This window comes from Corvus kubaryi, unplaced genomic scaffold (assembly GCF_017639235.1).
Source record: "Corvus kubaryi isolate FWS band 111438036 unplaced genomic scaffold, C.kubaryi_AGA036_p1.0 37398, whole genome shotgun sequence".
NCBI classification, from domain to species: Eukaryota; Metazoa; Chordata; class Aves; order Passeriformes; family Corvidae; genus Corvus; species Corvus kubaryi.
The window spans coordinates 12068937-12094158 of record NW_024581137.1 but is presented as its reverse complement, the minus strand read 5'-3'; the positions used below and the strand labels follow the sequence as shown (position 1 = coordinate 12094158).

General features: G+C 37.2%; 1 protein-coding gene across 5 annotated transcripts in view; it reads left to right on the top strand.

Annotated features, from left to right (window-relative positions):
- The window catches only part of SEPTIN7 (septin 7), an 80194-nt gene extending 58498 nt beyond the window's left edge, over positions 1-21696 (top strand). For 4 of the 5 annotated variants that reach the window (XM_042044607.1, XM_042044610.1, XM_042044611.1 and 1 more), the window contains 11 exons: positions 316-416; positions 1034-1168; positions 4121-4238; positions 5936-6028; positions 7247-7343; positions 9397-9448; positions 10352-10477; positions 14581-14601; positions 17335-17470; positions 19989-20128; positions 20679-21696. In XM_042044607.1, coding sequence (XP_041900541.1) covers positions 316-416; positions 1034-1168; positions 4121-4238; positions 5936-6028; positions 7247-7343; positions 9397-9448; positions 10352-10477; positions 14581-14601; positions 17335-17470; positions 19989-20128; positions 20679-20718 — 1059 coding nt within the window. In that variant the 3' untranslated portion in view covers positions 20719-21696. The remainder of the gene's footprint in view (positions 1-315; positions 417-1033; positions 1169-4120; positions 4239-5935; positions 6029-7246; positions 7344-9396; positions 9449-10351; positions 10478-14580; positions 14602-17334; positions 17471-19988; positions 20129-20678) is intronic. The other variant, XM_042044608.1, reaches the window with a different exon arrangement.
- The last annotated feature ends 3526 nt before the right edge of the window (positions 21697-25222 follow it).

The window sequence follows — 25222 nt, the reverse complement described above, 5'->3', positions numbered from 1 at the left end:
GTTTAATGCCTGGTTAAGGTTTTTCCTGTTTAATCAGGAATTAAAATATTAAGCTATCCCATATACTTAAAGGGGGTTTTTTATCACTGACTTTATTTAAATAATGATCTTTTTCTTTTAAAAAATTATTAATTATTGTAAAATAATTGAGGTTTTATGAGCAAAACACAGACACAGCGTACCTCTGAAGCAGAAAAGTCAGCAATTCTTTGTCAGACTTCTTACTCATTGAATGCTTTTCCCAGTGTTTAAGATAGGTGACTAAATTGCTAAGAATTTTATCTTACCTTATTCACCTTACCTTATTTCATTTAGGTTGAGCAGTCAAAAGTTTTAATCAAAGAGGGTGGTGTTCAGTTACTACTTACAATAGTTGACACACCAGGATTTGGAGATGCTGTGGATAATAGTAATTGGTAAGACATTCTTTATATGTTCTCCCATGACAATTCTGCATTGCATTTTGTGCATGTGTGTGAGAGATAATACTTTGTGACATATTTTAAAATGCAGGCTTCAGTATTCAGTTAAAATATTAACACTCTTAAACTTTTCCTTTAGCTGAAAACTTCTAACTACTGTAATTCCAAGTACCTTCATAACTTGGTTGAAATGCTGCCATCTTTTCCCCTTAAACTGAATGGTGTGTTTGGCTCTTTATGCAATTTATGCAGTGTGCTGAACCATCTTCCATGCTGTCACAAGATGTGTTCAGTGAAGCATATTCCTTTGGCTACTGTTCTTAAGTATTCTAGTTTATGCTTTTACGATGACGGTGATTGTGTTTGAAAGGTTTTTTCAGTGGACTCACACATTGTATCTTCGGAACTATGTAACTCAATTTTAAGTTGAGGAGCCGGTCTCTTGAATTGCAGTGTAGAAGAATCTTAATTTTAAAAAGCAAATGAAAAGTGAAACAAAAAAAAATCAACCCAAGCTGTGGGGAAATGGTGACCATCTATTTCTCAGCAAAACCAGATTTCTTTACGTAAATAATGTAACTTACAGGTTTTTATTCATATAATCTCTACAGCTGGCAGCCAGTTATCGACTACATTGACAGTAAGTTTGAGGACTACCTGAATGCAGAATCTCGAGTGAACAGACGCCAGATGCCAGATAATAGAGTGCAGTGTTGTTTATACTTCATTGCTCCTTCAGGACATGGGTTTGTATTAATGTATTTTATGTTTTCATTCTGTCTCCTATCTCATATAAGTATCCAAATTTGGCAATCTAAGTTCCAGATAGGATTTTCTTAATGGCCTGCAGATCATGCCTCATTTCAAAGAGGAGTTTACTTTGGCTTGTCGAACGTTAGCAAGCCAAACACCAGAAAATAAGATTGCACATTAATTGCATAACAAGAAAAACAGAATTCTAGCAATGAAAAATACAAAGACATTGACAAGTGCCAGGTCTGTGATACCTATGTCTTTAGATCACATTAGAAGGAGAAACTGGTTCACATGTCAAGCAACAAGATTTTTCATTTCCACTCTTCCTCACTCCCTTTAATGCTAAATTATAGATGGGAAGTTTCATGCATCCTTGTAAGCATGCTTTAGTTCACTTGGTGTGTAGTATTTTGTCCAGTGGCAATTCCAGTGTAGACATTGCAGATTTTTTTTCAGTTATTATGTTATCTTCCACCTCTGCTTGGTGTTTAACTTGATCAGACTTCTATCTAGTGGTAGACAGGGAGAACTGCATTTCCAGGGTTTGTTAGGTACAGATTGACTATCTGAAACTGGTTGCTTAGCATTTTATCATGGTATCATGATGAAATTTGTCAGAGACTCTTGAGTTATACCTTCAAAACCAGAAGTAGACAAAGATAAGTGTAAGTCTATTCTATTGTGTAGGTCAGAAGTAGTAAAACTTGTTGAAGGGAGTGATGAAGGAATTTAAAGAGTATTCCTCAGGCAGTAAAAAATGACAGCTATTACACTTAGCTTCTGTAGCTAGCATTGGAATGGTTCTAATAATTTTGAACTGTACAGATACTTCCAAATATGGAAAGAAATGTCAGAGGGTGGAGTTTCTTATGTAGACTTGCCTTTATTAAGTATTTTTTTGTTGTTGAACAGCCATGTTTGTAATGCCAGTTTTGCTGAACATTCATGTCAGTTTTAAATGCAAATACTGAATTCTTGACATGTTGTTTTACTAGTATGCAAAATCCAAAATGTAATTTAAATAAAGGGAGGATGATTCCTTGTGTTAGCCAATTGATTCTGAGCTAATTTTCAGATTCTTCAAAAAACATGTCTCGTCTCTACACACCCCCTTATGTGTTAGAACTTCCTAAATCAGTGGGAGGTACAAATTGTTCCTAAGGAAAGAGAAAGGTAGTGTTTCTGATAGACTAACATTTGGTCACTAAATCTGTGAGGCTAAAAGCTGTAGAAGTATATTCCTTGTTACAGGTATTTCATGTTATTTTTAGGGGAGAAAAAGGTGTAAAATTATGCTAGGTTTGCATACTGTTTTTCAATTACTGGAATAAATGCTTAGAATTGTCATCTAAGTAAGGAAGTTAATGAAGAAAATTGGTGCTGCTTTTAGCAATTCATTTCCTCTTTTAAGATGCTGCCCTCTCTGAAAGGACAGAGCTCACTTCCTACCTGGTTTTTGTGGTGATGCAGTCTTTGCTCCTGTTTCCTGTGCAGACAGCAGCACATCTAACCCACCAAGTAGTGTCCTCTTCACTCTTAATGCATGATTATATTTACGTTGAATTAAAAGCATTTATAGGTGAACTTACTTCTACTTGTCCTTTTACATTTGTAAAAGCCTTATTTAGAAATATAGAAATTAAAAATCAACAGTTTAAGTCCTTCCATTTAATGCAGCCCACTGTTTTTAGCTAGTATTCCCATAAACACCTGAACTGATTGAATTGGTTTCTGTGGGAGCAGGGGGAGAGGGTGGAGGGGCAGGAGGAGCCTTCCAGGTAAGGGAATGGGGCATTGATGGAATTCACCATCTTTCTGCAATTCTGGGATCTTTACGTAAAGCTTTCCTGCTTCAGTCTCCACTGTAAACTCCCAGGTCCTTACGTGTTCACTGTTGTTTTGATCAACTCTGCTTTGGCAGCTGCCCAAACCCAGTGTTGCTGCCCTAGATAGCTTTAGGAAGCAAGTAGAGGGAAAGCATATTAAGGTGATTGGATAACCAAAAAAGTGCTTATAATATAGATGTGCTTTAATGTTAGATATTTAATGGAAACATGTTGAGAACTGGTGAAATTCAGTGACAGGTAGAAAATGTTAAAATTAAGTTACTAAATGTTAAAATATCTTCTTCATTCTTTTATGTATGGTTTTCAGAAATTTCATTACCAAATGAATCTGGTTTTAATGTTCCTAATACTAATTTCTTTTATATGAAGAATAATCTTGTTAAATCTTTTAAGTGAATCCTTTAAGCCTGACTAAGCTTGCTATAATTCTGAAGTAGTAATGTATCGAAACTTCTCTAGTTTTACCTCAGAAAACAGGAAATACCGACCACTTTGATCCATATAGATGGTGAATATACTACCACCGAGCCATCCAATACCTGTATGGTGGTTTGGTTTTTGTCACTGTCATCCACTTTCATAACTGTTTTTTGTTTTATATAGCAGTTTAGAGATGAGATATTTCTAATTCATTTGTACATAGGTCACAGAGGTTACTGTCTTCAGCGATCTTAAGGTCTTAAAAAAAAAGCTTCCTAGCCCACTCTCAAGAAGAAGCATACTAAGACATGGCTTTCAGAACCTGCAGCTGTGTCTGAACAGAGCATAATTCAGAACTGTGATCTCTTATCAGTCAGGCTTTAAGTGGGATTATCTTCCAGCTAATAACACAAACTTTACTACCTTCATAAGAGAGTTCTTATCACTTGCTTAAATGAGTGTAATTTCAGCTAGGAGAAGTCTCATGACTGCTAAGTAATATTAATATTATACAATCTAGGGGATTTCCTGTAATAATTGCAGGTAGCCTTTTCATTTTCAGTCATCTGTCACTCATAAATCAGTGTCTTAAGAGTAGTTGTCAGGACAAATCTCATCATTTGTACAATCTTGTTTAATTAATATAAATCGCAAAGCTCTAATGCTGTATTTCAGACTTAAGCCTTTGGATATAGAGTTCATGAAGCGCCTGCATGAAAAAGTGAATATCATTCCACTTATTGCCAAAGCAGACACACTTACACCTGAGGAATGCCAACAATTTAAAAAACAGGTGAGTTGAAAAATTAATATTGACAACATAGGATAATTTAGTAAGTTGATATCTATGGAAATGGTGAGATTTAACTTGCATGCAAAGTTTAAACCCTGAAGCAATAACTCGAGACAGCAAAACTAAGTAATTTATATCTCTAGATTTAATTATAATTCTTGGTGAAATAATCCTGTTTCTGTCCTCAGGGGAAGAGGTTTCAAGTATAGTGTGTTTCTTGGCAAGTGAAATAATTCACTGCTGAGATAAAAATCAGTAAGGGAGGAAAAAAGCTTTCAAGATTTAGGTGCCTAACAGAAGTGTGTTAAAAAAAAAAGAAGGTATTCAGCAGTATCACAGTACTACTGATTGCACTGTGGTGTTCACTTCCACATTGATGCAGTGCATTTATTAAAGATACGTCAGGTACTAGATGAGAATCAGTAAACCTGTTCACTCTTGAGTGTGGTGATGCATTTTAAAGATGGTGAGATAATTTTAACATTGATACAACTGATACAATGTCTTTGTACTTGTAGAATATATTTGCTGTGAGTGTCTACAAGTGGTTTATGTTTCATTTTCAGCTACTTAATCAGAGTAGAATAGTTAAGCTTTGTAGTATTGTATGAAGAGGACAAGGAGGACCCAGAACAAGACAAGACATAAAGTTTGTTTTACTGAACTCTGTCAAGTCCTAGTTTAGAAGAACACAGAGTTCTGAAAAGAAGGTGGCATTTAGAGATGTTGTGTGTAAAACTCTTGATTTAATTATGTTAGATTAAAAATTAGATTACAAAATGGAAGTAAAAAATAGTAGAACGCTGAATATTTCTAAACATATAAGCAGCTTTATCAATGAGTGGATGTTAAATAGGGGAGACTTTCCCAAACCAAACTTTGAAAATAAGTCCTTGCATGATTTAGAAACTTAAGTTCTCTTAAGACTGCAAGCCCATGAGCCAGAAATATTCCCCAGGGCTCTGCAGTGCAGCTGTCAGCTAAATGGTCTAATATTTTTACATTCTAAAATTCTGCAAAACTAATCAGCTTGTTTTTAAAAATACCCTTCAGACAAATAGAGCATCAAAACAGTAGTCACTTTTTTGATGATGCTCTCAGTTATTCTTAAATTTCCATTAATGCTTGCAAGTATTTTTCAACACTACTAACTGCTAGTTAGTCTATCAGTCACAAGCTCTATTAAAATAGGCAGGTGATCCTGCTTCAAGCACCTGATGGTCAGGTGTGCTAGAAACAGAAAAGAATAGGAGCGACAGCAGTAGCCATTGTGGGACCTCAAAGGGATAAAGTGTGCCTGCGATTATCCATTCAAATATTTGGGTTTTTTAAGGGACTCAATTGTGAGCCTAGTCTGACAATTTGTGTTGTATTAGGTTTTGCACCTAATTGTATGCAGGTAGAATTCCCATTAGGGTAAACCTCTTACTTGTCCCGTTGTAGAAAACCAGTATTAATTTTTGCTGTCTTGTACTGGTGGATAATATTCTGGTAGCTGGGAGACTCTAGCTCTGATTATGTCTTCTCCTGGCTAAGAAGAGATGGTCATACTGTGAAGCCCTTGGGTGTTAAACATGTGTAAGTTCTATGTTGTAATTTAAGTCACCTAAATCTAAAGGATTTTACATATCTGACAGAAGGAGGAGAAGCAGACTGCAGCAAAAAAATCCTCAAACAAATAATAATTTTGTTTCTAGATAATGAAAGAAATCCAAGAGCACAAAATTAAAATATATGAATTTCCAGAAACAGATGATGAAGAAGAAAATAAGATTGTTAAAAAGATAAAGGTAAACTAATTTTCTTTTGAAGAAGTGCTTATGGAGGGGCAAGGGGGGGTTGAGTTTGAAAAGCATTCTGTTGTTAATGAAGAGCCCACCAAAATGTTTAGAAGATAGAAATCAGATGTAAAGCTGTCCTAAGGGGGTCATTGTTCCTTATCAGAAGCAGTGAATGACATTATCAAGTCATCTGTCTAAGTCCTTCAATGGCTAAAATTCAGAATGAGAGCACTAGATGACATGTTCATTAATGAGCTCTTAAAGATGACTTTTTAAAATTCATCCTAATTTGACTTCTATCCGCCTACCACAATTTTTTTCAGTTCTGAGCTTTGAAGGAGGCAAGGGTTGTCGTTCAGACGGAGGTGTGCAGTGGCATGAAGTGTGTGCATTACAGCTAATAGCACTCTGGCTGATTGATACACTGAAACCTTAATGGAGATGAATGGCTAAAGAAAATCAAAAGGACTGTCAGGATGTTGAAAGGCTTTTCTTAGTTTACTCATGTTTTCAGTTTGTTCTTTCATGTTGGAGTCCATGTTGTATATGTTTCTTGAGCCTTGCTTCTGTTTGTTCAGTAGCTATAACAGCTTGTAAGATCTTTTAAATTTTTTTGTTACTGGGGAAATCTCGTAGGATAGATAAACACAAATAGTACAAAAATGGAAGATGTTCTGGGACTAAGCCTAGAGAAGAGCAGAATAAAAGCAAAGGCAGAAGTGCAGAGTACTTAGCTTTGTACCGTGTCCCTTTCTGCCCCTTGAAGCTGCTCTTGGCTCCTTTGTTGCTTGTTAGACTGGAAGCATTCTTGGTTTAGCTGAGAACAAGAACTTGATTTAGTTATTTGCCAAACCTTTGTAAGCTGGGTACAAGATCTAGTCAAAGTAGCAGCCCTAGTAGCCAGCGGGAATATGAATTGGTAAATAATGGTGCAGTTGAGTAAATAGGAAATGGTTTGCCTCTTGCTTAGCTTACTAACAGTGATGTCTGTTTCTTAACTAGATTTACAGAATCCAGCAGCATAAGGAATTCAGAAGGGGAGTGTGTGTATATATAAGTCATTCAACTGGGCAGAGGTCAATGAACATCACTATTCTTGCACTTCTGGGGTAGCTGCATTGCAGAGTTACAGCACTGACCTGGCTTATGTCAAGTTGATACATGGGCATGCTTTCAGTATCTTTTGGCAGTAGATTTTGATTTTTAAAGTCGTACTTTATCTTGTAGGACCGTTTACCTCTTGCTGTGGTAGGTAGTAATACGATCATTGAAGTCAATGGCAAGAGAGTTAGAGGAAGGCAGTACCCATGGGGTGTTGCAGAAGGTAAGGCTTTCTTGTGATTTTTTTAATCCATTTAAAACTTACTAGACATGAGCCTGTATTTTAAATGTTTGAAATGCTTAATTTGAATCGTCTTTGATCTGGAAATGAATTTAATATATCATTTTGTTATTCTGACACTATTGGACCAAGGTAAAGGTTTTGGCAACGCGTAACTTTGCAAGCAGATTTCTGTTGAAGCCTCAGTGAGGAATTGTAAAACCTGTAGTAATTTACTGCAGGTGATGATGTGGCTTAAATTACAGTTGTTTTCTAGCTTTCTTACCTTAATTACCTTCATCTAAAACTTGTGTATTAAATTATTCTTTCTACAGTATTCACATTATAAATATTAATTTGATCAGTTCTATTGTCATAAATTCAAATTCAGTTTTCCCTAAAACATCTGAGTCTTAAGTGCTGGGGTGTAGCAACAGAAAGGTACCTGGTAATGAATAGAATACTTTTTTCTTTCTTTTTCTGGGTTTTTTTTTTAACTTTGTTTAAAACTTACTTTCTACTGTTATAGAGACTTGAAGATTATTTTATGTTCTGGCAACCATTTCTTGTGCTTTAATGCCATTCATATATTTCAAATGGCACATGGCATGACTTGCACCATGCTCTGTAGTAAAACAATCACTCTTAGACTGTTTTTCCATGATCATTGAGTTTTTTCCTTTGGTGTGCATGTATTGAATAAAGAGAATATTTTTTTCCTCGCTATTTCTGCCTTCCAAGGGCAATGGACTATAAATTGGATGCAGTATAAAACAGAAAAAAACCCCAGCCAACAAGTAGTGTATGGACCAGTACTTTAAAAAGGAATGCTGTAACACTTTGAAGTACATGTCTGGCAGGAAATGAGGTTTGGCAGAAAGTAAAAACCAGCTGCATCACAGAGGATCAAGCTTTATTTCAGGCTCTTGTGTTGGCATTTGGAGATGTGCAAAATAGTGCTGCTTTTCTTTATTTCAAAACAAATTTCTGAAAGGTTTCATGTTCGCGACTGTATGACTTTTGGAAGGGAAGAGCTAGCCTAACTGAAAGGAACCTCTTGGAGTGGCTTGCAGTCTGTCAGCTAAGGACCAAGATGCTGCTTTTTTGAGAGTATGACTTCATGTACCATCTGAGCGGAATTTACCACTCTCTGTAAAACCATGGATTAAAATAATGCAATAATGAACACACAAAGTGGCAATGTTCTGCATTTTTCTGTAGGACTCACTGAATTTACTTGGGCGATTTTAATTCCTTCATCCTGTTTTTTTCTCGCCTCCCCATGAAAATGTCTGTCTTAACTTCAGAGGCACATTGGAACCTGCCCTGTGCCTTTATTTTGTGTGCGCTAAGAGCTTTGTGTGTTGCCTTCTCTGTCTGCACATCAGGGAGTTCTGGAATGTGCATTTTTATCCAGTGTCATTTCATGATCTCTCAGGGAAATGCCACTCACAGCATCAGCCTCTTCTACATTAGTGGGATGATAAGCTCAGTGGAATAGGTGGCATCTAATGACAGCTGCTAGTTCTCTCTTGATCTCTAGGTAGGTGCATCAAATTCACAATACACACAACCTTCCTTTGCTTCATTAATAAAGAGCTAAAGCTATATTAAAATTAAAATAAAGACTTCTGCAACTTATTGCACAGGGAGAAACAGGTTGAGTCTGTCTTTTAAAGGTTTTTGGGTATAGCTGGATCTAGACTGAGGTCTTCAGTTAGTGTCTGATCCTTGCACAGCTGTACTAGTAGGCATCCAAGTGATCAAACAGTTAAACTGGCAAAACTGTGTTTCTGTTGTGGTAGCTTATTCTGCTGCACTGACTCAGAGTACAGTTTGCCAGTATGGCTTAGCGGAGCATAGGAATTCTGCTAGTTAGACACATTAATATAGTTATATTATTATTGCTTTCCTTCTGCTAACACATGTTTGAGTAAGGAAAGGCTGTAGAAGTAATTTGTTGGTGGAATGAATGTAGATGGATGACATCTTACTACCTCTGTGTAAGGCACAGATTTTGGTTGACATCTCAACAAAAGCTTATGTCTTCTTGCAGTTGAAAATGGTGAACACTGTGACTTCACAATTCTGAGGAACATGTTGATAAGGTAAGTAACTGACAGGTAACATTAAGTTCTCTGGTATGTCTGAGAGATTGGGAAATTGTATATTGGAGAAAAAAGAATTTGAGATAGTGAGTTCATATGAATTCCCATTTTTTTAATTGCAAACAGTTATCTTACATTTTATGGTATCTTGTTTAACCACATATTTAGCAAGCAGTGGTGTTGATAGTGAATTTTTTGTGATTACTTGTTCTGGAATATTGTGATAGTCCATAGGAACCTGAGTTACATGTTAGTGCTGATTTGTACTTAGTTGTAGGCATTTTCTAAAAGATTTAGCACTGAAAATTTACCTAAAGCAAGACTACCTGTGCTTTGTTGTGTTAGGTCCTGAGTCCTGTGCTCCCAGCAGTCCACTAGACATCTGCTGTAACAACTGTTGGTTTGATACTGAGCTTTGCTTTTCTCCAGGCTGACAATGGAAAATTGTGAAAAGAAACTAATGCTTTTAGCTTAGTCTTGAGCTTAACATTTTTCGCTTTTGTAGGATTAAAAGATAGAAACTAGGAAGTTTTGGCTTGTTGTTTCTTGCCTGACATGCTTTTTCTCACCTACTGCAGTAGTAATACACAGTTTTCTTATCTGCCTATCAAATACCTGCAAGTTTATCCACAGAACTCAAACTTTCCAAAGACTGGCCCTGTAAGTTAGTGTTTGGAATATTGCAAGCTTTAGATAGTTCAGTGCAAAATAATGTGGAATTTCTGTGCCTTTGCTGTCTTGACAGCTGTGATTCAAATAGTAGAGTAACAACATCATGGGGAATGGGATGTTAATGGAGAGATATAATTCAATTCAAGTCAATCTGCAAAATGAACGTGGACTGATTTTTCGGACAGTGTTTTGTATTTGTGCACTAAGCTGATAAATTACACTTATTGACAGAACTCATATGCAGGACTTGAAGGATGTCACTAACAATGTACATTATGAGAACTACAGAAGCAGAAAACTGGCAGCTGTTACGTACAACGGTGTTGACAACAACAAAAATAAGGGGCAGCTAACAAAGTAAGTTCCTGTTAAGTCTGTATTGCACTTTAATCTTTTTACTCTCCTCTTCTTGTTGGATTGGTTTTGTGAATGTGTGGTGGTATTTTCAGTTTTGGGTTTTTTGGGGAGAGGTGGTGGTGGGTTTGTATGTCTATAGCCTTCAGTCAGTTGTCTCTTTGCTGTGTCTGAAACTATATGCCTCTTGTTTACTTGTAATTTGGGGTTTTTTCCTCCTTCACTGAGGTTTACACTAGTTTCACTGAACATGTTAATTAATAGATTCAGTTTTGAAGAGAACCCTTACATTTACGTGGAGTTTTATTTCTCTGGTACTGCTAAGTTTTTGTGCATTAGTGTTTCTATTTTGGTTTACATGTTACTTTTGGAATTATTGATTCTTCTGTGTGAATGATCAGTACTCAGTGTCAAGGATATTTTTGAGAAGAATGGATTCATATTTGTTTATAAACTCTGAAAGTGCAGACCTGCTACTGTCATCTTTGAAATGCTGCTCTGGCTACTCACGTGGCTGCTTACCATGGCAGGGAAATTATTGCGACATCATTATCTTTTGTGAGAAGTGAGTTGCAACACAGTGTTTGGGCACTTTTTTAGCTGCTGTTTTCAAACCCTGATATGTAATTTTTATTAACCTCTCACAAGAAGTTATTTGCCAACCTGTTGAAGTTATTGAAAGGTTTAAAAGTAGGCTCAACTGTATTCTGAATTGTATAGTGCTATTTGAGAATAGCTACACTTTTAAATGTCCTGCTCTGCATGTAGTAACTGTAGCAATAGCAATTAGTGATTAAATAATTAATAATTAGTGATGCTCTTATTTGTTGTACTATATTTAAGTACAAATTTCTCTGTGGAAATATAGGGTACTGTTCTTTTCAGCTTGGTATGCAAGGTTACAACTCTTCTTCCTGAAAAAGATCCCTGAAATTAGTTGGAAATACCTGCTATTTTCATCCATATGACAGCTACAGAGCCATTTTTCACTAAAGAAATGTCTATTGTACACTCTGTTAATGCTTTTAAAGTGGCTGTGAGGGAATGATTTAAGTGGACATGACTTAGTTTCATCTAGTGTGAGCTTACATGAGACATCACTGCTCAGCACTGACAAAAAATGTAATAGTTTATGTCAGTTATAGCAACTCTTCAGAAGTGTACTTGAATTTAAGTAGAGTTTCTAATGAGGTCAAGTCTTAAAAATACTGGTTTTCAAATATGTGTGTCCATAACACTGTGGTTACTTCTTCTCACTGTTATGTTTCTTGCCATCATGTTATCCCTGACTCATATCTCAAGGCTTCTGAGTGCACATAGCAAGTATGTCAGGTGAAAATGTAGTAATAGAAGTGCAGAAGAGAAGATTCTGCATTTCCTCCAGGACTTCTAACTTGCTATTACTATGCTTTTTACTGTACTATTATTAACTTTTTTCCCCATTGTTATTTGGGATTATCAAAGGAAGTTGTTTACATTTTTCTGTGTGTTGTTAAATACTGGGGTTTCTTATATACCTTTCAAAATCTTAGTTTGTTTTCCTTAGACTTTGAAAAATCTGAATTTCAGTGATAACACTTTCACCGTTTTTTGTTTTGTGTTAGTCTGCACCTACAAACTCAGTCTGTTACCTCATCCAAGTAAGGACTGGTTATTCTGCATTCTTAGAAAGAACAGTGACTTTTTTTTAAAATAATTTTTTTATTCCCATGTTGCAGACACAATAAGATGTTATTTTATACAAAAACGCATCTGTGAGTAGGTTTTAAAACTCTTTGTGACCTTCGTTCACCCTTCCACCCCACTCACTTTCTGATAGCATTGCTGATCCTTTTTATTGGAGCCAGAACCTACACTAAGAGGATCTGGAATTATTTTGCTTTCTGAAGCATGCTTATTTTGCATCTCCTGTCACTTCAGATCACTGTGCTGTCCCACCTGAATATTTCCAGGTGAATGTGCCTTCTGGAACTATTTTCTTCATTAGAAATCTGTTACTTGGAACACTGCAGTACTGTAGCTCAGAGATGAATAAATACAACTGATGCTCTTTGCTGTCAGGGTTTTTTTTTTTGTTCAAGAGAATCAGTAAATTATTGCAGTTTGATTCAGCCATCTTAAAGATGGCAAAGTCTATTGCAAACTTACAAAGAGTATTTTGAACATTTTGTAAGAGTTTGTTCCCCAGAACACAGGGTGACCTAATAAGTAAATACATGAAATTCTTGAATGCATGTGCTGGTTTTGAAGCAGCTGATGCTATTTTTCTGTTTTTACCTTAACTGTATGTTGAGTTGCAGCAATTCCTTTTAAGCTTTAACATGCTTTTTAGGCTTCAGTGTGTTTTTGCAGCTTTTGGTTTTTTAATCTAGTATAGTTGAAGCAGCGTAAAAGGAATTTTCCTGATAACCGTGTGCCTCCTGGAAATTGAGGGGGATGAACAGATATTAACAGTTTATCTGTGCCTCCCCTTAGGAATTTTATGCTTGCCTGCTTGCCTTTTGGAAGAAGTATCTGTGTCTCAAAATGGGGCAGTGTCGATTCTTTCATGGGAGACAGATCCTGTGTCTCTGTGTGAGGATGGAGACGTGCTCTGATGCTGCCTGCTGGTATTACAAGCATATGGTTAAACACATATACACCCCCTGGCTCTGGAAACTCTAAGCTGCTGGTTTTTTGGAGACTGGGAGGGCAGACATACCAGGAGATATACATACATGCAGTGGTGCTTGTACTTTTCCAAAAGTATCTCCTGCTGGCAGCTGTTGGAGGCTGGATTGACCTTTTGTACCTTTAAAACAGCTGTATTTTTATGATCGTAGCAGATCTCAGTTTTTCATGCAGCTGTTAACATATTTCTTTAGACAAAAATGCAAATGTGAAAACAAATAGAAGTATGTGTTAGAAGTTTTAATAATACTGTGCAGATGAATTGAAATAGGTTTTTTCTATCCAGTTAATAATTTTATCTCTGATTTGCCTCCTTTGATTTGGTGAAACTTGACTGTTCTGTAGGTAACTTGTTAACCTAAGAGCGATCCAAAGCATGTATTTTCCATGGTTTTGGACCTTTTTTGTATTTTAGGTTTAGTCTGATTTTTCATATTTTCAATATCATCCTAACCATTAAAAAAATAAGATGTCAAGGGTAGTCTTCACATATGTAGATAACTTGTCTCTTTAAATTATGTGGTAATTGTAATTTTACATCTGTACTATGTGACGTGAGAAAATTGGCATTTGCTCTGAAATTTAGAAGTTGTAATTTGGGAAATATTTTTGGTTTGCTGTGTGAAGCTGCTATCGTCAGTGAAAATCGTATTTTTTTTATTGAAATGACATCTTTTATATGTCATATTGTACATTGTAAAGATGGGCCTTATCCATCATCGATCCAGGGTAACAAAATACACAGTGCTCAGGTCCTTCTGACTGCTAAACCCGGACCACTTCCAGCTCCTTTTGCCTGTATTCTTGGTGAGTTCTGTGAAGCAGCTCTAATGTCATGAAGCCCATCTGACAGGATGGTGAGATCAGAGCTTGTTTTCAGCCCGTTTTGCGCTGAGCCGAGGCACCCTGGGTGAAGCATCCCGGTGCCCGGAGGAGGTGGCACTGCAGCCGAGCCGCCGCTGAGACCTCTGCTGGCCGTGGGAGCCAAGTGCTCTTCCTGCAGCGCCAGAACATTCCCGGGCGTTCAATACACTGTCCTGTGCTAGCTGACAAATTCTAAACGAGGAGATAAGCCTCCAGGTGGCATTGGTTTCCGAGAACTTGTTTAGAGCAAGTGGTGGTTCATGTCACTAAAATATTTAAAATCTCTTTAAAAGCATAGATGTTGTAGGAAAACTATTCCTGAAAGCATCTGCACATCAAACCTGTGTTAGCATTGACTTGGTGTAGTGATTAACTAGCTGAATTTGAAATAAATATAACAAGCTTTAACTAACAGTTTTTCCTTTTAGTATGAAAAATTTGCTTTTGGGGGAAGCACATAATTAGCTTTAGGAATCTATTAATATTGAATTTACTTTTTTAATTATTGCTTTTTGGTTTTGTGGTTTTATTTAAGTATGCTAAGCTAAGCCTCTGTATTTTTTGTTTTTTAGATTTGACACAGTTGAAGGCATGTAAGTGGTCATTTAAATTTTTCCAAAAAACTTAAGACAAAAATTCTATAAACACAAAAAGGATTTCACTGTTTGATGTTTCAAATTTAAAACAGTTTCCTCGTATCCTGCTCTTGGCATTGTTTTTTCCCCTAGCAGTTGGTTTGTTTATTTTTTTTTCCCTAAAGCTGTGCTGCCATAAATTTTAGGAATTTATAAATGCTTACAGTGACAAATACCTCTGTAAAAACCCATCCTCTTTAGAAGCCTTTTAGCTAAGATTCAAGTCAAATTTGGTCAAATTTCAAAAATCAATAGAAGTGCATAAATTATGGAATTCCCCCAGTTCCTATCCATAGCTCAGTCATCTTTATATAGATACTTATAAAGAATTAGTGGAATTTTCATCCTTACCTCTAAATTTACAATTCTTCATTGAATTGGGGATTTAGTAACTTCAGTAATTTCTGACTATGATTTTATCTTATGACCTGCTTGCAGAGATTCCACTTTGCACATATCTAGAATAATTTTTAATTTTTGCAGAATAACTTAGAGGACTGTTACTAGAGCACATGTCCTCTGAAATCAGTTAAAGGTTTTACATCTTTATTTAGTGGTTTGTGGGGTTTTTTCCCCTTCAGTGAAAAAACTTGGGGTTTTTTTTGTGGTTTTTTGGGTTTTTTTAAGTCTCATGTATAATTTTGTCCTCAAATACAGGGTGATGTGCTTTTACCCGTGTCACATACTTAAGACCTAACAAAGCCAGTTGTGTCCTATCTTGTAAAGCTCTCAGCTGTAAATGCTCTCTTGTCAGTTAATCAAATTTTCTGTCCAGACTTTTACCGCTTTCTCAAACACAGCTTGCATGACATCCCCATTGGATTACTAAGTTGTCAATCAAAGGACTGTTCTGCTCCCTTTTCAAGTTAAAACTGCAGCAATGATTTGTCAGTATTTACTCTACTTTGTAGATTAATTTTTGAAGAGCAGTTGCATTTGAGAACTTTACATTTCTAAAAGAAAATAGTCTTGTTTTGACAGCTGCTTAGCTTCCACAAGTACTGCTACTCACCTCTCACCTCTTCCTTCACTTTCTTAGTATTTTTGTGCATTATCATACCTCACCTGTGCTTAACCATTAATTTTTTCCTTGAAAAAGGTTGCTAGCAGTTGGCCTTTTGAAGGGCTGAAATAAAAATTAAACTGAAGATCAGTTTCAGTTCTGTATATTATACAGCATTTTGCTCACAAATCCAAATGTTGCAACTATTAATTCAGATTCATATTAATTTTTTTTTAATGGAAATGCCATTTTCTTGCTCCTTGTCCCCCTCCAATTATTAGCTTTAAAAATACTGATATTTAAGAAAAAAATTCATACAGCCCTGAGTTCATATGACATTGCTTGCTTTCACTGCATGGTTAGATGGTGAAAATGGGTGAGCAGGAAGGACAAAATGAGCCAGTAATGGTCAAAGTAGACCTTAACTAGGTTTGATATGTAACCTCCATTCCCTTCAGAATGCGTGGCAAATTCTGAATTAAAAGCAATACTGCTAATAATGCTTCAGTTATCACTGAAAGTTAGCCAATATTTTTCTCGTTTCAGAATGCTTTTTCTGCATGATTTGAATCAGAACAGGGTTTCTTTGGGGTTTTTGTCTTTTGTTTGGTTTTTTTGAAAATGAAAATAAAAATCTTATTTTTAGTAGGACTGAGGCTTGCCACCTCTGTTTTACAATTTGCTGGTCTGAGTGACTTTTGCATACATTACATTAGATATCCTCTGCTTGTTGATTGTAACGATTCCAAATATAATCAGGTCTTAATTTTTGCCAACACAATAGTTAAAACTTTGCCATTTTAAGCCAAAACTGAAACAAGAGGCCAGTGATTTGTTTTGATTGCTCTTTGTGGAACAGCAGAGTTTTAACAAAACTCTGTGTAGCAATCATCACTAGATCACAATCATCCTGCTTTATTAGATACTTACAGTGAAACTTGCCATTTAAAACCCATATCACCATAACATGGATAGCAGGCTTATACAGCTTTAAAAATCCAGTAGAATCCAGGAAAAGATACAATAGGAAAAATTAAAAATAATGTACATTATTTTTATACATTATGTTTATTAATAGATTTCTAAAGGAAAATCTTCCAACTAACACTTTGAAGTACCGATGTTCAGTTGCCCAAACCTTTTTTTTGATGCTGATCTCTCATCAAAACTATGACCAGAGCATTCAACACAGTTGTAATGTTAAATGACTCTTGGGCTCACTTGGAACAATGAAGATTTAGAGAGAAAATAGGACTTTAGTCTGCAGCGCTCTTAATTTTCGTGTTACGTCCATTAATTTTTGTATATATTTGAATTATGGGGAAGGCAAAGATGCCTGAAGATCACTTGGACGATGCTAATTTTCTTATTCTTGTTATAACATTGATTTCCTCTCTTCCCATGACCAGGTGGTTCTACAGATAGAAAGTCAAGAGTTTCTGTTAACCCAAATGTAATGTAAATCAGTTGTGGGGGAGGAAAAGACATTGTATGAAATGTCTTTTTGAGTAAAGCTTATCTAAACAGTTAATGTAACAATGCAAATTGAATTTAAGCTAGCAGTGCCTACGGCGATGTATTTATCTTACTGCTTCAGCATTTTTATCTTGCTTTTTCCAGATGCCCTAATGTAACAGACAGGGAAAAAAGTTCTTACTAGCTAACTACTTCTTCTGGATTTATGGCAGGAGCCCGTTGGCACAGATGGAGGAGGAAAGGAGGGAGCATGTAGCCAAAATGAAAAAAATGGAAATGGAAATGGAACAGGTGTTCGAGATGAAAGTTAAAGAAAAAGTTCAGAAACTGAAGGACTCTGAAGCTGAGGTAATCAAAATGTTTTAAACACCAATATAACTTGAGGCCGAACAAGTGTAGAGATGGAACTTTTTGCCAAGACTTTGCAACAGAATTGATTCCATACTTGGCTTTTATGTGTAAAGACAACACCATTCTCCTTTCTCAGCATGTTGTATTTGCTGAAATAAGTCTGAACTTAAAATGTAATTTTAATGTTCACATGCGTTCTATTTTTATTTTCAGTTATAGCCTGTTAAAATACTCCTTAACTTCCTTACCCTCTTTTTCTCCCTTTTCTTTGGAATATTTTGTGCTTACTCTTCCATGTGATTTTAAAAGTTCTTGAGACTTTATGGCTTACATAAGCTAATGCAGTAATGATAATTTGCTGTGTGTATTGAAAAAGTATTTCAGGAATTGGACACAATGCCTATAGGAAATCAACTAAATGAGAATTACTAGATGAAGGAAGAGTCAGGGATATGTTTTTGTCAGTGTTCTGGTATCATTTGAACAAACTTTATGGATACTTAGCTCTGATTTCTGTCATCTCCAGATGAAGCCCTCACAGTGAAACTGGTTTCATACAGGCTTCAAGGGGTTTTGAAAGTGATTTTTTAAAGGGACTATTATAATTAGAAGTTTAAGCAAAACTAATTTTCTTAGTTTTGGGAAAACAGTTTATCACAAGAATCCTAATAGAGAAGTTCAGAACTGTCAAAGTTCCTAAAGAAAGTTTGGCTCCATATTTGAGGAAAAAGGGGGAAACTTGGAAGGGTAGTTGGAATGCTTGGCAGCTTAGGCACTGCAGGGAGCCAAGGCATACTGGATCAGAGGAGAAAAACAATCAATCTAGGTTTGTTTCTTTTTTTTCTTTTTTTTCTTTTTTTTTTTTTTTGAGAACTGAATAGATTTGGGGGAATATAAACGGTAAGTTACACCAGTCAGCAATTTGAGGATTTTAAAGCTAGATGTTTTATCAGGATCATGGTTTTGTACTCACTGGATTTATCCTTCCTCAGTTTCTGTCTTGAATCTTTTTGAACCCTTTTATACTTCTGGCCTGAACGTTCTCCTTATGATGTGAAAAACAAACAAAAATATTTCTGGCTTTCATGTACTATCTCATGACTTTTTGACTGAGTGTATCCTGTGATACCAGCTCTTTATGTTCATGCGATTGATTCTTCTTTTTTCTTCACCATTCATGGCTTTGTATGCCATGTAAAAATGTGTAAAAGGAAATGCGTTTTCAAGGGTTTGTGTAAAAGAAAGAGGAAGTTTTATATCACTTTCTCTGAAGTGTGGACATCAGGTCAAGGGAGGTGATTCTGCCCCTCTTTTCCACTGTGGTAAAACCCACCTGGAGTGCTGCATCCAGCTCTGGGGTCCCCAGCACAGAAAGGACATCGGTGTCTTGGTGGCCTCCTCTGGACTTGCTCCAACACAATTACAGGAATGGAGCACCTCTTGTATTGAGTGAAGGCTGAGAGAATTGGAATTGCTTTGCTTGGAAAAGAGGAGGCTTTGTGGTGACCCAGTTGTGGCCTTCCAGTACTGAAGGGACCCTACAAGAAAGATGGAAAGAGACTATTTACAAGGGTATGGAGTGACAGGACAAGGGGAATGGCTCTAAGCTGAAAGAAAGTAAGTTTGGATCAGGTATTAGGAGAAAGTTCTTTATTATGAAAGTGGCGAGGCACTGGAACAGGTTGTCCAGAGAAGTTGTGGATGCCCCATCCCTGGACATGTTCAAGGCCAGGTTGGATGGTACTTTGAGCAACTGGGTGTATTAAAATATGTCCCTGCCCTTGGCGGGAGGGTTGGAATTAGATGATCCTTAAGGTCCCTTCCAACCCAAACCATTCTATGATTTAACTCAGTTCAGAAAAACATTACACCACACAAAAGGAATCACTTTTCCTGAGAAGTATTTCCGTCCTCACATACAACACACTTGATTGTCAGTCTGTCCCATCAACTTGCAGGAGAGACTTCTTATTCTGTTTTGGAGTGTAGCCTATTCACTTCTTCAATAATACTGATTCATTTAATTAGTGAATAAATTAATCCACTTAATTTTTTTTCCAGATAGATCCACAATATAATTAATGCTATAGGATGAAATCAATGTTTTGGGGTTTTTACCCTGCACAGAAAGTCGAAGATGCTGCTCTTTTATGCATTACTGGTACTCAAATGCTCTGCAATTTGCTGCTTAATGTTTGCATCAAATACCTAAGTATTTTAAAATTTCCTTTTATTTGCCAAACATAGCTGCTTACAAATCCTATTTGTAACTTGGGCAGCATTTGGGGCATTTTCTATTAACTGTAAAATGAAGTTATGGGATTAATAACCTTTTGGTTTCTGTTATTGGCAGTACCTATCACCTTAGAGTTTTCAGTCTGAGCTACTTTCTCTAAAGAAAAATATAATACATAATTTTGCTGCATTAGTACGTTTAGCTACTGATATTGTTATTACAGTTCCAAAAGTTGCTGTGTTTTCTGCACTTACTGACTCTGTTCATAATCTTCTACAGCTGCAGCGACGCCATGAGCAAATGAAAAAGAATTTGGAAGCACAACACAAAGAGTTGGAGGAAAAGCGTCGTCAGTTTGAGGACGAGAAAGCGAACTGGGAGGCTCAACAACGTATTTTGGAACAACAGAATTCTTCCAGGTAAATTGGAGTCTTGTCCTGCAGTTCATGGTAAAAGATCTGTAGCTTTCTGCTAAAAGGCAATTTCTGAGATAATAATGGTCCATCCATGGTTGTTGACCACTGTGGAGGTGTCACTTAAAAGCCAAGAAAAATCTTGAACTGCTTTTAGTTACAAATGACCATATTTCAGCAATAGTGGGAAGATTATTTGCTTCTAAAGCAGATTTTAGCCGCAAAAACATGGTACCCACACATAAATACATCTATGTAAAAAATAAGTGTTCATCTTGCTAGATTGCATCAGACTTCTGGGGGATGAAGAATTAAAGCTTTGAGAATTAAAGTGTTTAATTCCCCTAGTCCTTGGGAGGGGAAATCTGGTGATAACTGCACTGTTTGATTCACACAGTACAAGTACTGTGTACATAGCAAGTTTCATCCATTGTGTTGCAACCAGTAAGGCCTCATTAAAATGCCTGTTTTAAAAGGTGTATATTAGTAATTAAAAGAAAAAATCAGAACATGTATGCATTATTTAACAAACTTTTTTTTTTTCATGTCATTTTAGAACCTTGGAAAAGAATAAGAAGAAAGGGAAGATATTTTAAGTGCATCATTTTGACCACCAGTTATGTATTAGTTGCCAATATGCCAGCCTGGACATCAGTGTTTGTTGGATCCGTTTGACCAATTTTGCACCAGTCGTATCCATAATAATGGATTTAACAGCATGACAAATTTTTGTTAATTTTGATGGAGAATGAGATGCCTTGAGTTGTCTAGGGTGTTGTGTACTTGGAAAAATAACAGCTCTAAGTACCTTCTTTCATTTTTTTTTTAAACAGGTGTCATTTTAATGCAAAAGAAAACATTTTACTGTTGTACAATCATGTTCTGGTGGTTTGACGGTTTACAGGATATCTAAAAATGCAGGACTCTAGACGGTTTTTAGTGAGGATAAATTGCCATAATATGATGCAAACAATGCTTCTCTATTATTATAATACAAGAATTCCATTCAGTGCAGCATATACAGTAATGTAATTTAGTCTAACACAGTTGACCCTATTTTTGACACTTCCATTGTTTAAAAGGACACATGGAAAACAAAAGTTGTAAGCTTACAGTGCACCTAAGCTTTTTATAACAACCCTTTTATGTTTTGGATTCTTTAAATATATGCTATTCTCATTTAGTAACTTCTTTAGCCAGAAGGATTTCATTACTGCTTCATTTTTTGTAATAACATTTAATTTAGATATTTTTCCATATATTGGCCCTCCTAAATAGAATATAGCTTCTTTCATATGGTAGGAACCAGTGAGTAAAACTTTCCTTTAACTCCCTTTTTACATTTTATGGTAAGTAGCAGGAAAACGCATTTATAGGTCATTTCTAGGCAAAATTGTGGAGTTAACTACCAACCTGTTTCTACCTGTGTGCAGTCTTTCTTTATTTTACTAGAAATGGGAATATGGCCTCAAGAAAAACATCACCATTTTGCATTTAGCTGTATTCATATACTGCATTTCTGTATTTTTGTTTGTATTGTAAAAAGTTACATAATAAACAATGTTGTGATGTAACACGCTGCTGTGTCAGGAATTTTAATGGAGTTGAACAGCTGAGGACTTCTCTGGGAAATGTGTGAACTTTTTCTCTGATTGACCTGCATCTTTGATTCATCTGAGGAATCAGTTTAAGGTGTAGAAGACCCCATTTCCATGGCCATGCTCTGAATTGGCTAAACAAGGATCTTTCTGTCGTGCCCAGGAGAGGGCACCAAGTGCCTGCACACCCTATGCTGTGTCCCACCAGCTCTCCTTCTGGCAGTTCTGCTTTTCCCGCTGTCCCTACTGCCTTCTGCAAGCTTTTATGAGTATCTGGTGCATGGGTGGGAAACAACACATTTGTAAGTTGTTAAAAACTGATGGGGACTTCTTATGTCTGTGCTTGCCTATGGAATAATGAAGAATATCTCTTCTTTTTTGCAGATGTTCCCTGTATTATCACTGCTATCACTGTGTTTCTGCTCATTTTTTCTTTTACAGGAGTTATGATTACAGAAATATGATTTACTCAGCTAGCTTCTCAAAGAAATTGCATTCTCAGTAGTCTGCATAAAGGCCTCCTTGTAACTAATTTCAAATACTCTGCCTGTTTTTCAGAGAAGACACTGAGTATCAGTAAGTGGACATCACTTTCCCTTGCAAGTAAAGAGAATTGCACAGTCTGGTTTGTGATACATCACGGAGGATGTACACTGCCTGCATCTGCCCCTCAAGTTTCAGTTTAATTCAATAAATTGAATAAAGTAATAACCAGGCAACATTTACCATCTAAGACAGAAGCTGCAGATTCTGAAGTGCTTTTTGGACTCATCAAAACTGAGGATGCGATCTGTGTGGGTGTATGCTGGTGCTTTAGCATCCCCATTTGCTCTGAAATAGAGATGTCATATATCAGGAAACCTGATTTCACTATGCTTGTTTTCATTCTTCCCACTGTTACTCTCTAGCTTCTCACACACAGAAGATGATCAGAAACTTGTAAAAGCTTATTGGATCTTTTGTATTAATCATAGAATCATGGAATGGTTTGGGTTGGAAGGGTTCTTAAGGTCCAGTTCCAGCCACCTCATCATGACTAGACCAGGTTGCTCAAAGCCTCATCCAACCTGGCCTTGAACACTGCCAGGGATGGGGCATCCACATCTTCTCTGGCCAACGTAATCTATTATACTGCATTTGTATTTGAATGAAAATGCAGAGCATCTGTTTGGAGTTCTCTTGTGAAATAGAGCATTGCCCTTTTGGGGAAGTCTTCTGTTATGTCTTAATTTGTTTTTTAAATGCTTTGGCTTTTTATGGTAAGTTTGGGCTGCTCCAGGACTTCTTTATTAAAAAAGTAAAATTGAGAATGATGTGTGAACCTGTGCAATACAGTAGCTGTGTAGCCATTACAAAACCTATAAGCAAAAGAGGTACTGTGAGAGAGCCCAGGTTTGTAACTTTTTTCTTCCACTGAATAAAACATAATTTAAATATGTTATTTCTGCAAAGCCAAAACTCATTTAACTTGCTAATATTTGGATACTTAAATTTCCCTGAATTAGTTGTCACAATTCAGAGAACATGCAGCAGAGGTTTTGTGGTGTGTGTGCTGCTTGGCCAGGAACCTGTTGCATCCAGGTGTCACTGGATAGTACTAGACTTGTCTCCTGTTTCCTTTAAAGTGTGTAGGGAAACACCACCTGCTCTGCAGAGGCACAAAACAGGAGGTGTTAAGGAGCAGTCTGTGCATCTGCTGAGCGTTTCTGTAACAGGTGTTGCTACAACAACATGGTCCAGGCTCCAGGCACTTGTGGGGCTGGAAATTTTGCTGCTCTTGTATGAGAATTAAGATCTCTATTCAGCTTTGTGTGTGTTCTGTGAAAGAGGTAGTGAGGGAGAGAAAATGATCCTGCTCCTGCCAAGCATGGCACTGCAAACAGCCCTGTTGAATGTGCAATTGCACTTAAATATGGGGGGATAGGTATATTTCATTTTATATACAGATAGGTATGAAAATGCATCTATCTTTTTATATATGAAGGAGTAAAGACTGCAAACTTGGGATTTTCTTCTGATATAAAATACATTGCCATATTGGGTAGCTTATCTGGCTGACCACAATTAAGGTTCAGCATCCTGATACTGCTGTTTCCATCACAAAATACAAAGTTTTGAGGGAGTGATGTAGTTCTCTTGGTTTTCACTACAGTTTTCCCATTTGGTAGGTAGTGAGCTGTTGATGCCCTGACTCCTCAAAAGGCCACATGTTGGACTTCTTTGGTTCAGGTGACAGTGTGTCACCAGGGTATTCTTGTGGTCAGGCTGCCAAAACCATTCCTCAGGTTGGGCACCTCAGGGAACGATCTATGTTTCCCCTTCACAATTTCCACAGTAAGCATAAGAGATTCTTAATTGTTTGAGGATTGCTTTTGTCTTCATTGATCTGAGAAGCCCTTCTATATGATTTAAATGCAAATGGCTTAAAATAATTCTTTTAAAGGTTTCAATACAAATAAATCAATATGGAAATCAAGAATTGGGCTGGGTCACTGGTTCATGCTTTGACAATATGAAGAAAGTGTAGCTGAAGTTGTAGAGCAAGCCAATACATGAAGGGTTCATCTTTCTGTTTGTGCAGCATTGTCAGGCTGATTTTTCTGTGGGTAGTGAGGGCAGGCGGTGTTAGTGCCCAAGGTAAGGATGTACTTTTCCCTGTGCATTACCTGATGATGTTGCTTTTGCACACAGTTCTCGGCTTCCCAGCTCTTAATGTTTACAAGCCTTTCTCAATGCAGTTGATGTTTCTCCACTGCCAACATCTGTGTTTCCTGACCTTACCCTGTTGAAGGCTCAGCAAAGGCAGTTGCTCCCTTTTTCACAACCTACACCTGCCTCATCCCACATTCTGGTGAGTATCCTGTTCTGTGGGGTGGCTGCTGGGTTTGGTGGTCAGCCATCAGGATAGCCTGCTCCTCACACCAGGTTCTGCTGCGCTACTCCTCCTGAAAATGGGCTGCCTGTGCCAGCACCTTCAGGAATGGAGCACTTGGGGAGCTTTGCTCCACGCTGTGGGTTTGCCCACCCCTGCCTTCCTGTTGCCACATGGTTACTTCTCAGCTCGGAACTACTCAGCTTGTTCCTCTTGCAGCTTCCCTTGCTTCTAACTAGTCACAAGTGTTCATTGTTAGAAGTGTGTGTTTTATCTTGAAATGGATGAAGTCAACTTCAGGGGGTGCCAGTGGGATTCCTCCCCCACATCCAGATCTAAACACCTGCTGGTGCTGGAAAAAAGCACTGTTCCCATGCTCTTGGCTTGATGGAGGATATTGGCTCTCTTTGGCTCTGGGCAGCAGGGAGGAAGCCCAGTGAACAGAAGGCCTTCCCTTCCTGTGGTCCCAGGAATATATAGCTGTGAGACTGGAGAGTTTGATCCATTCATCAGGTATGCACAGCTGCCTGGGCATCTCTGCATGAGCAGGACGGGATGCACGAGGGCATCTGAGACTACATGTGGGGACCCAGCAGCAGCACTGGGGGTCCTGCAAGTGGCCTGTGGTGC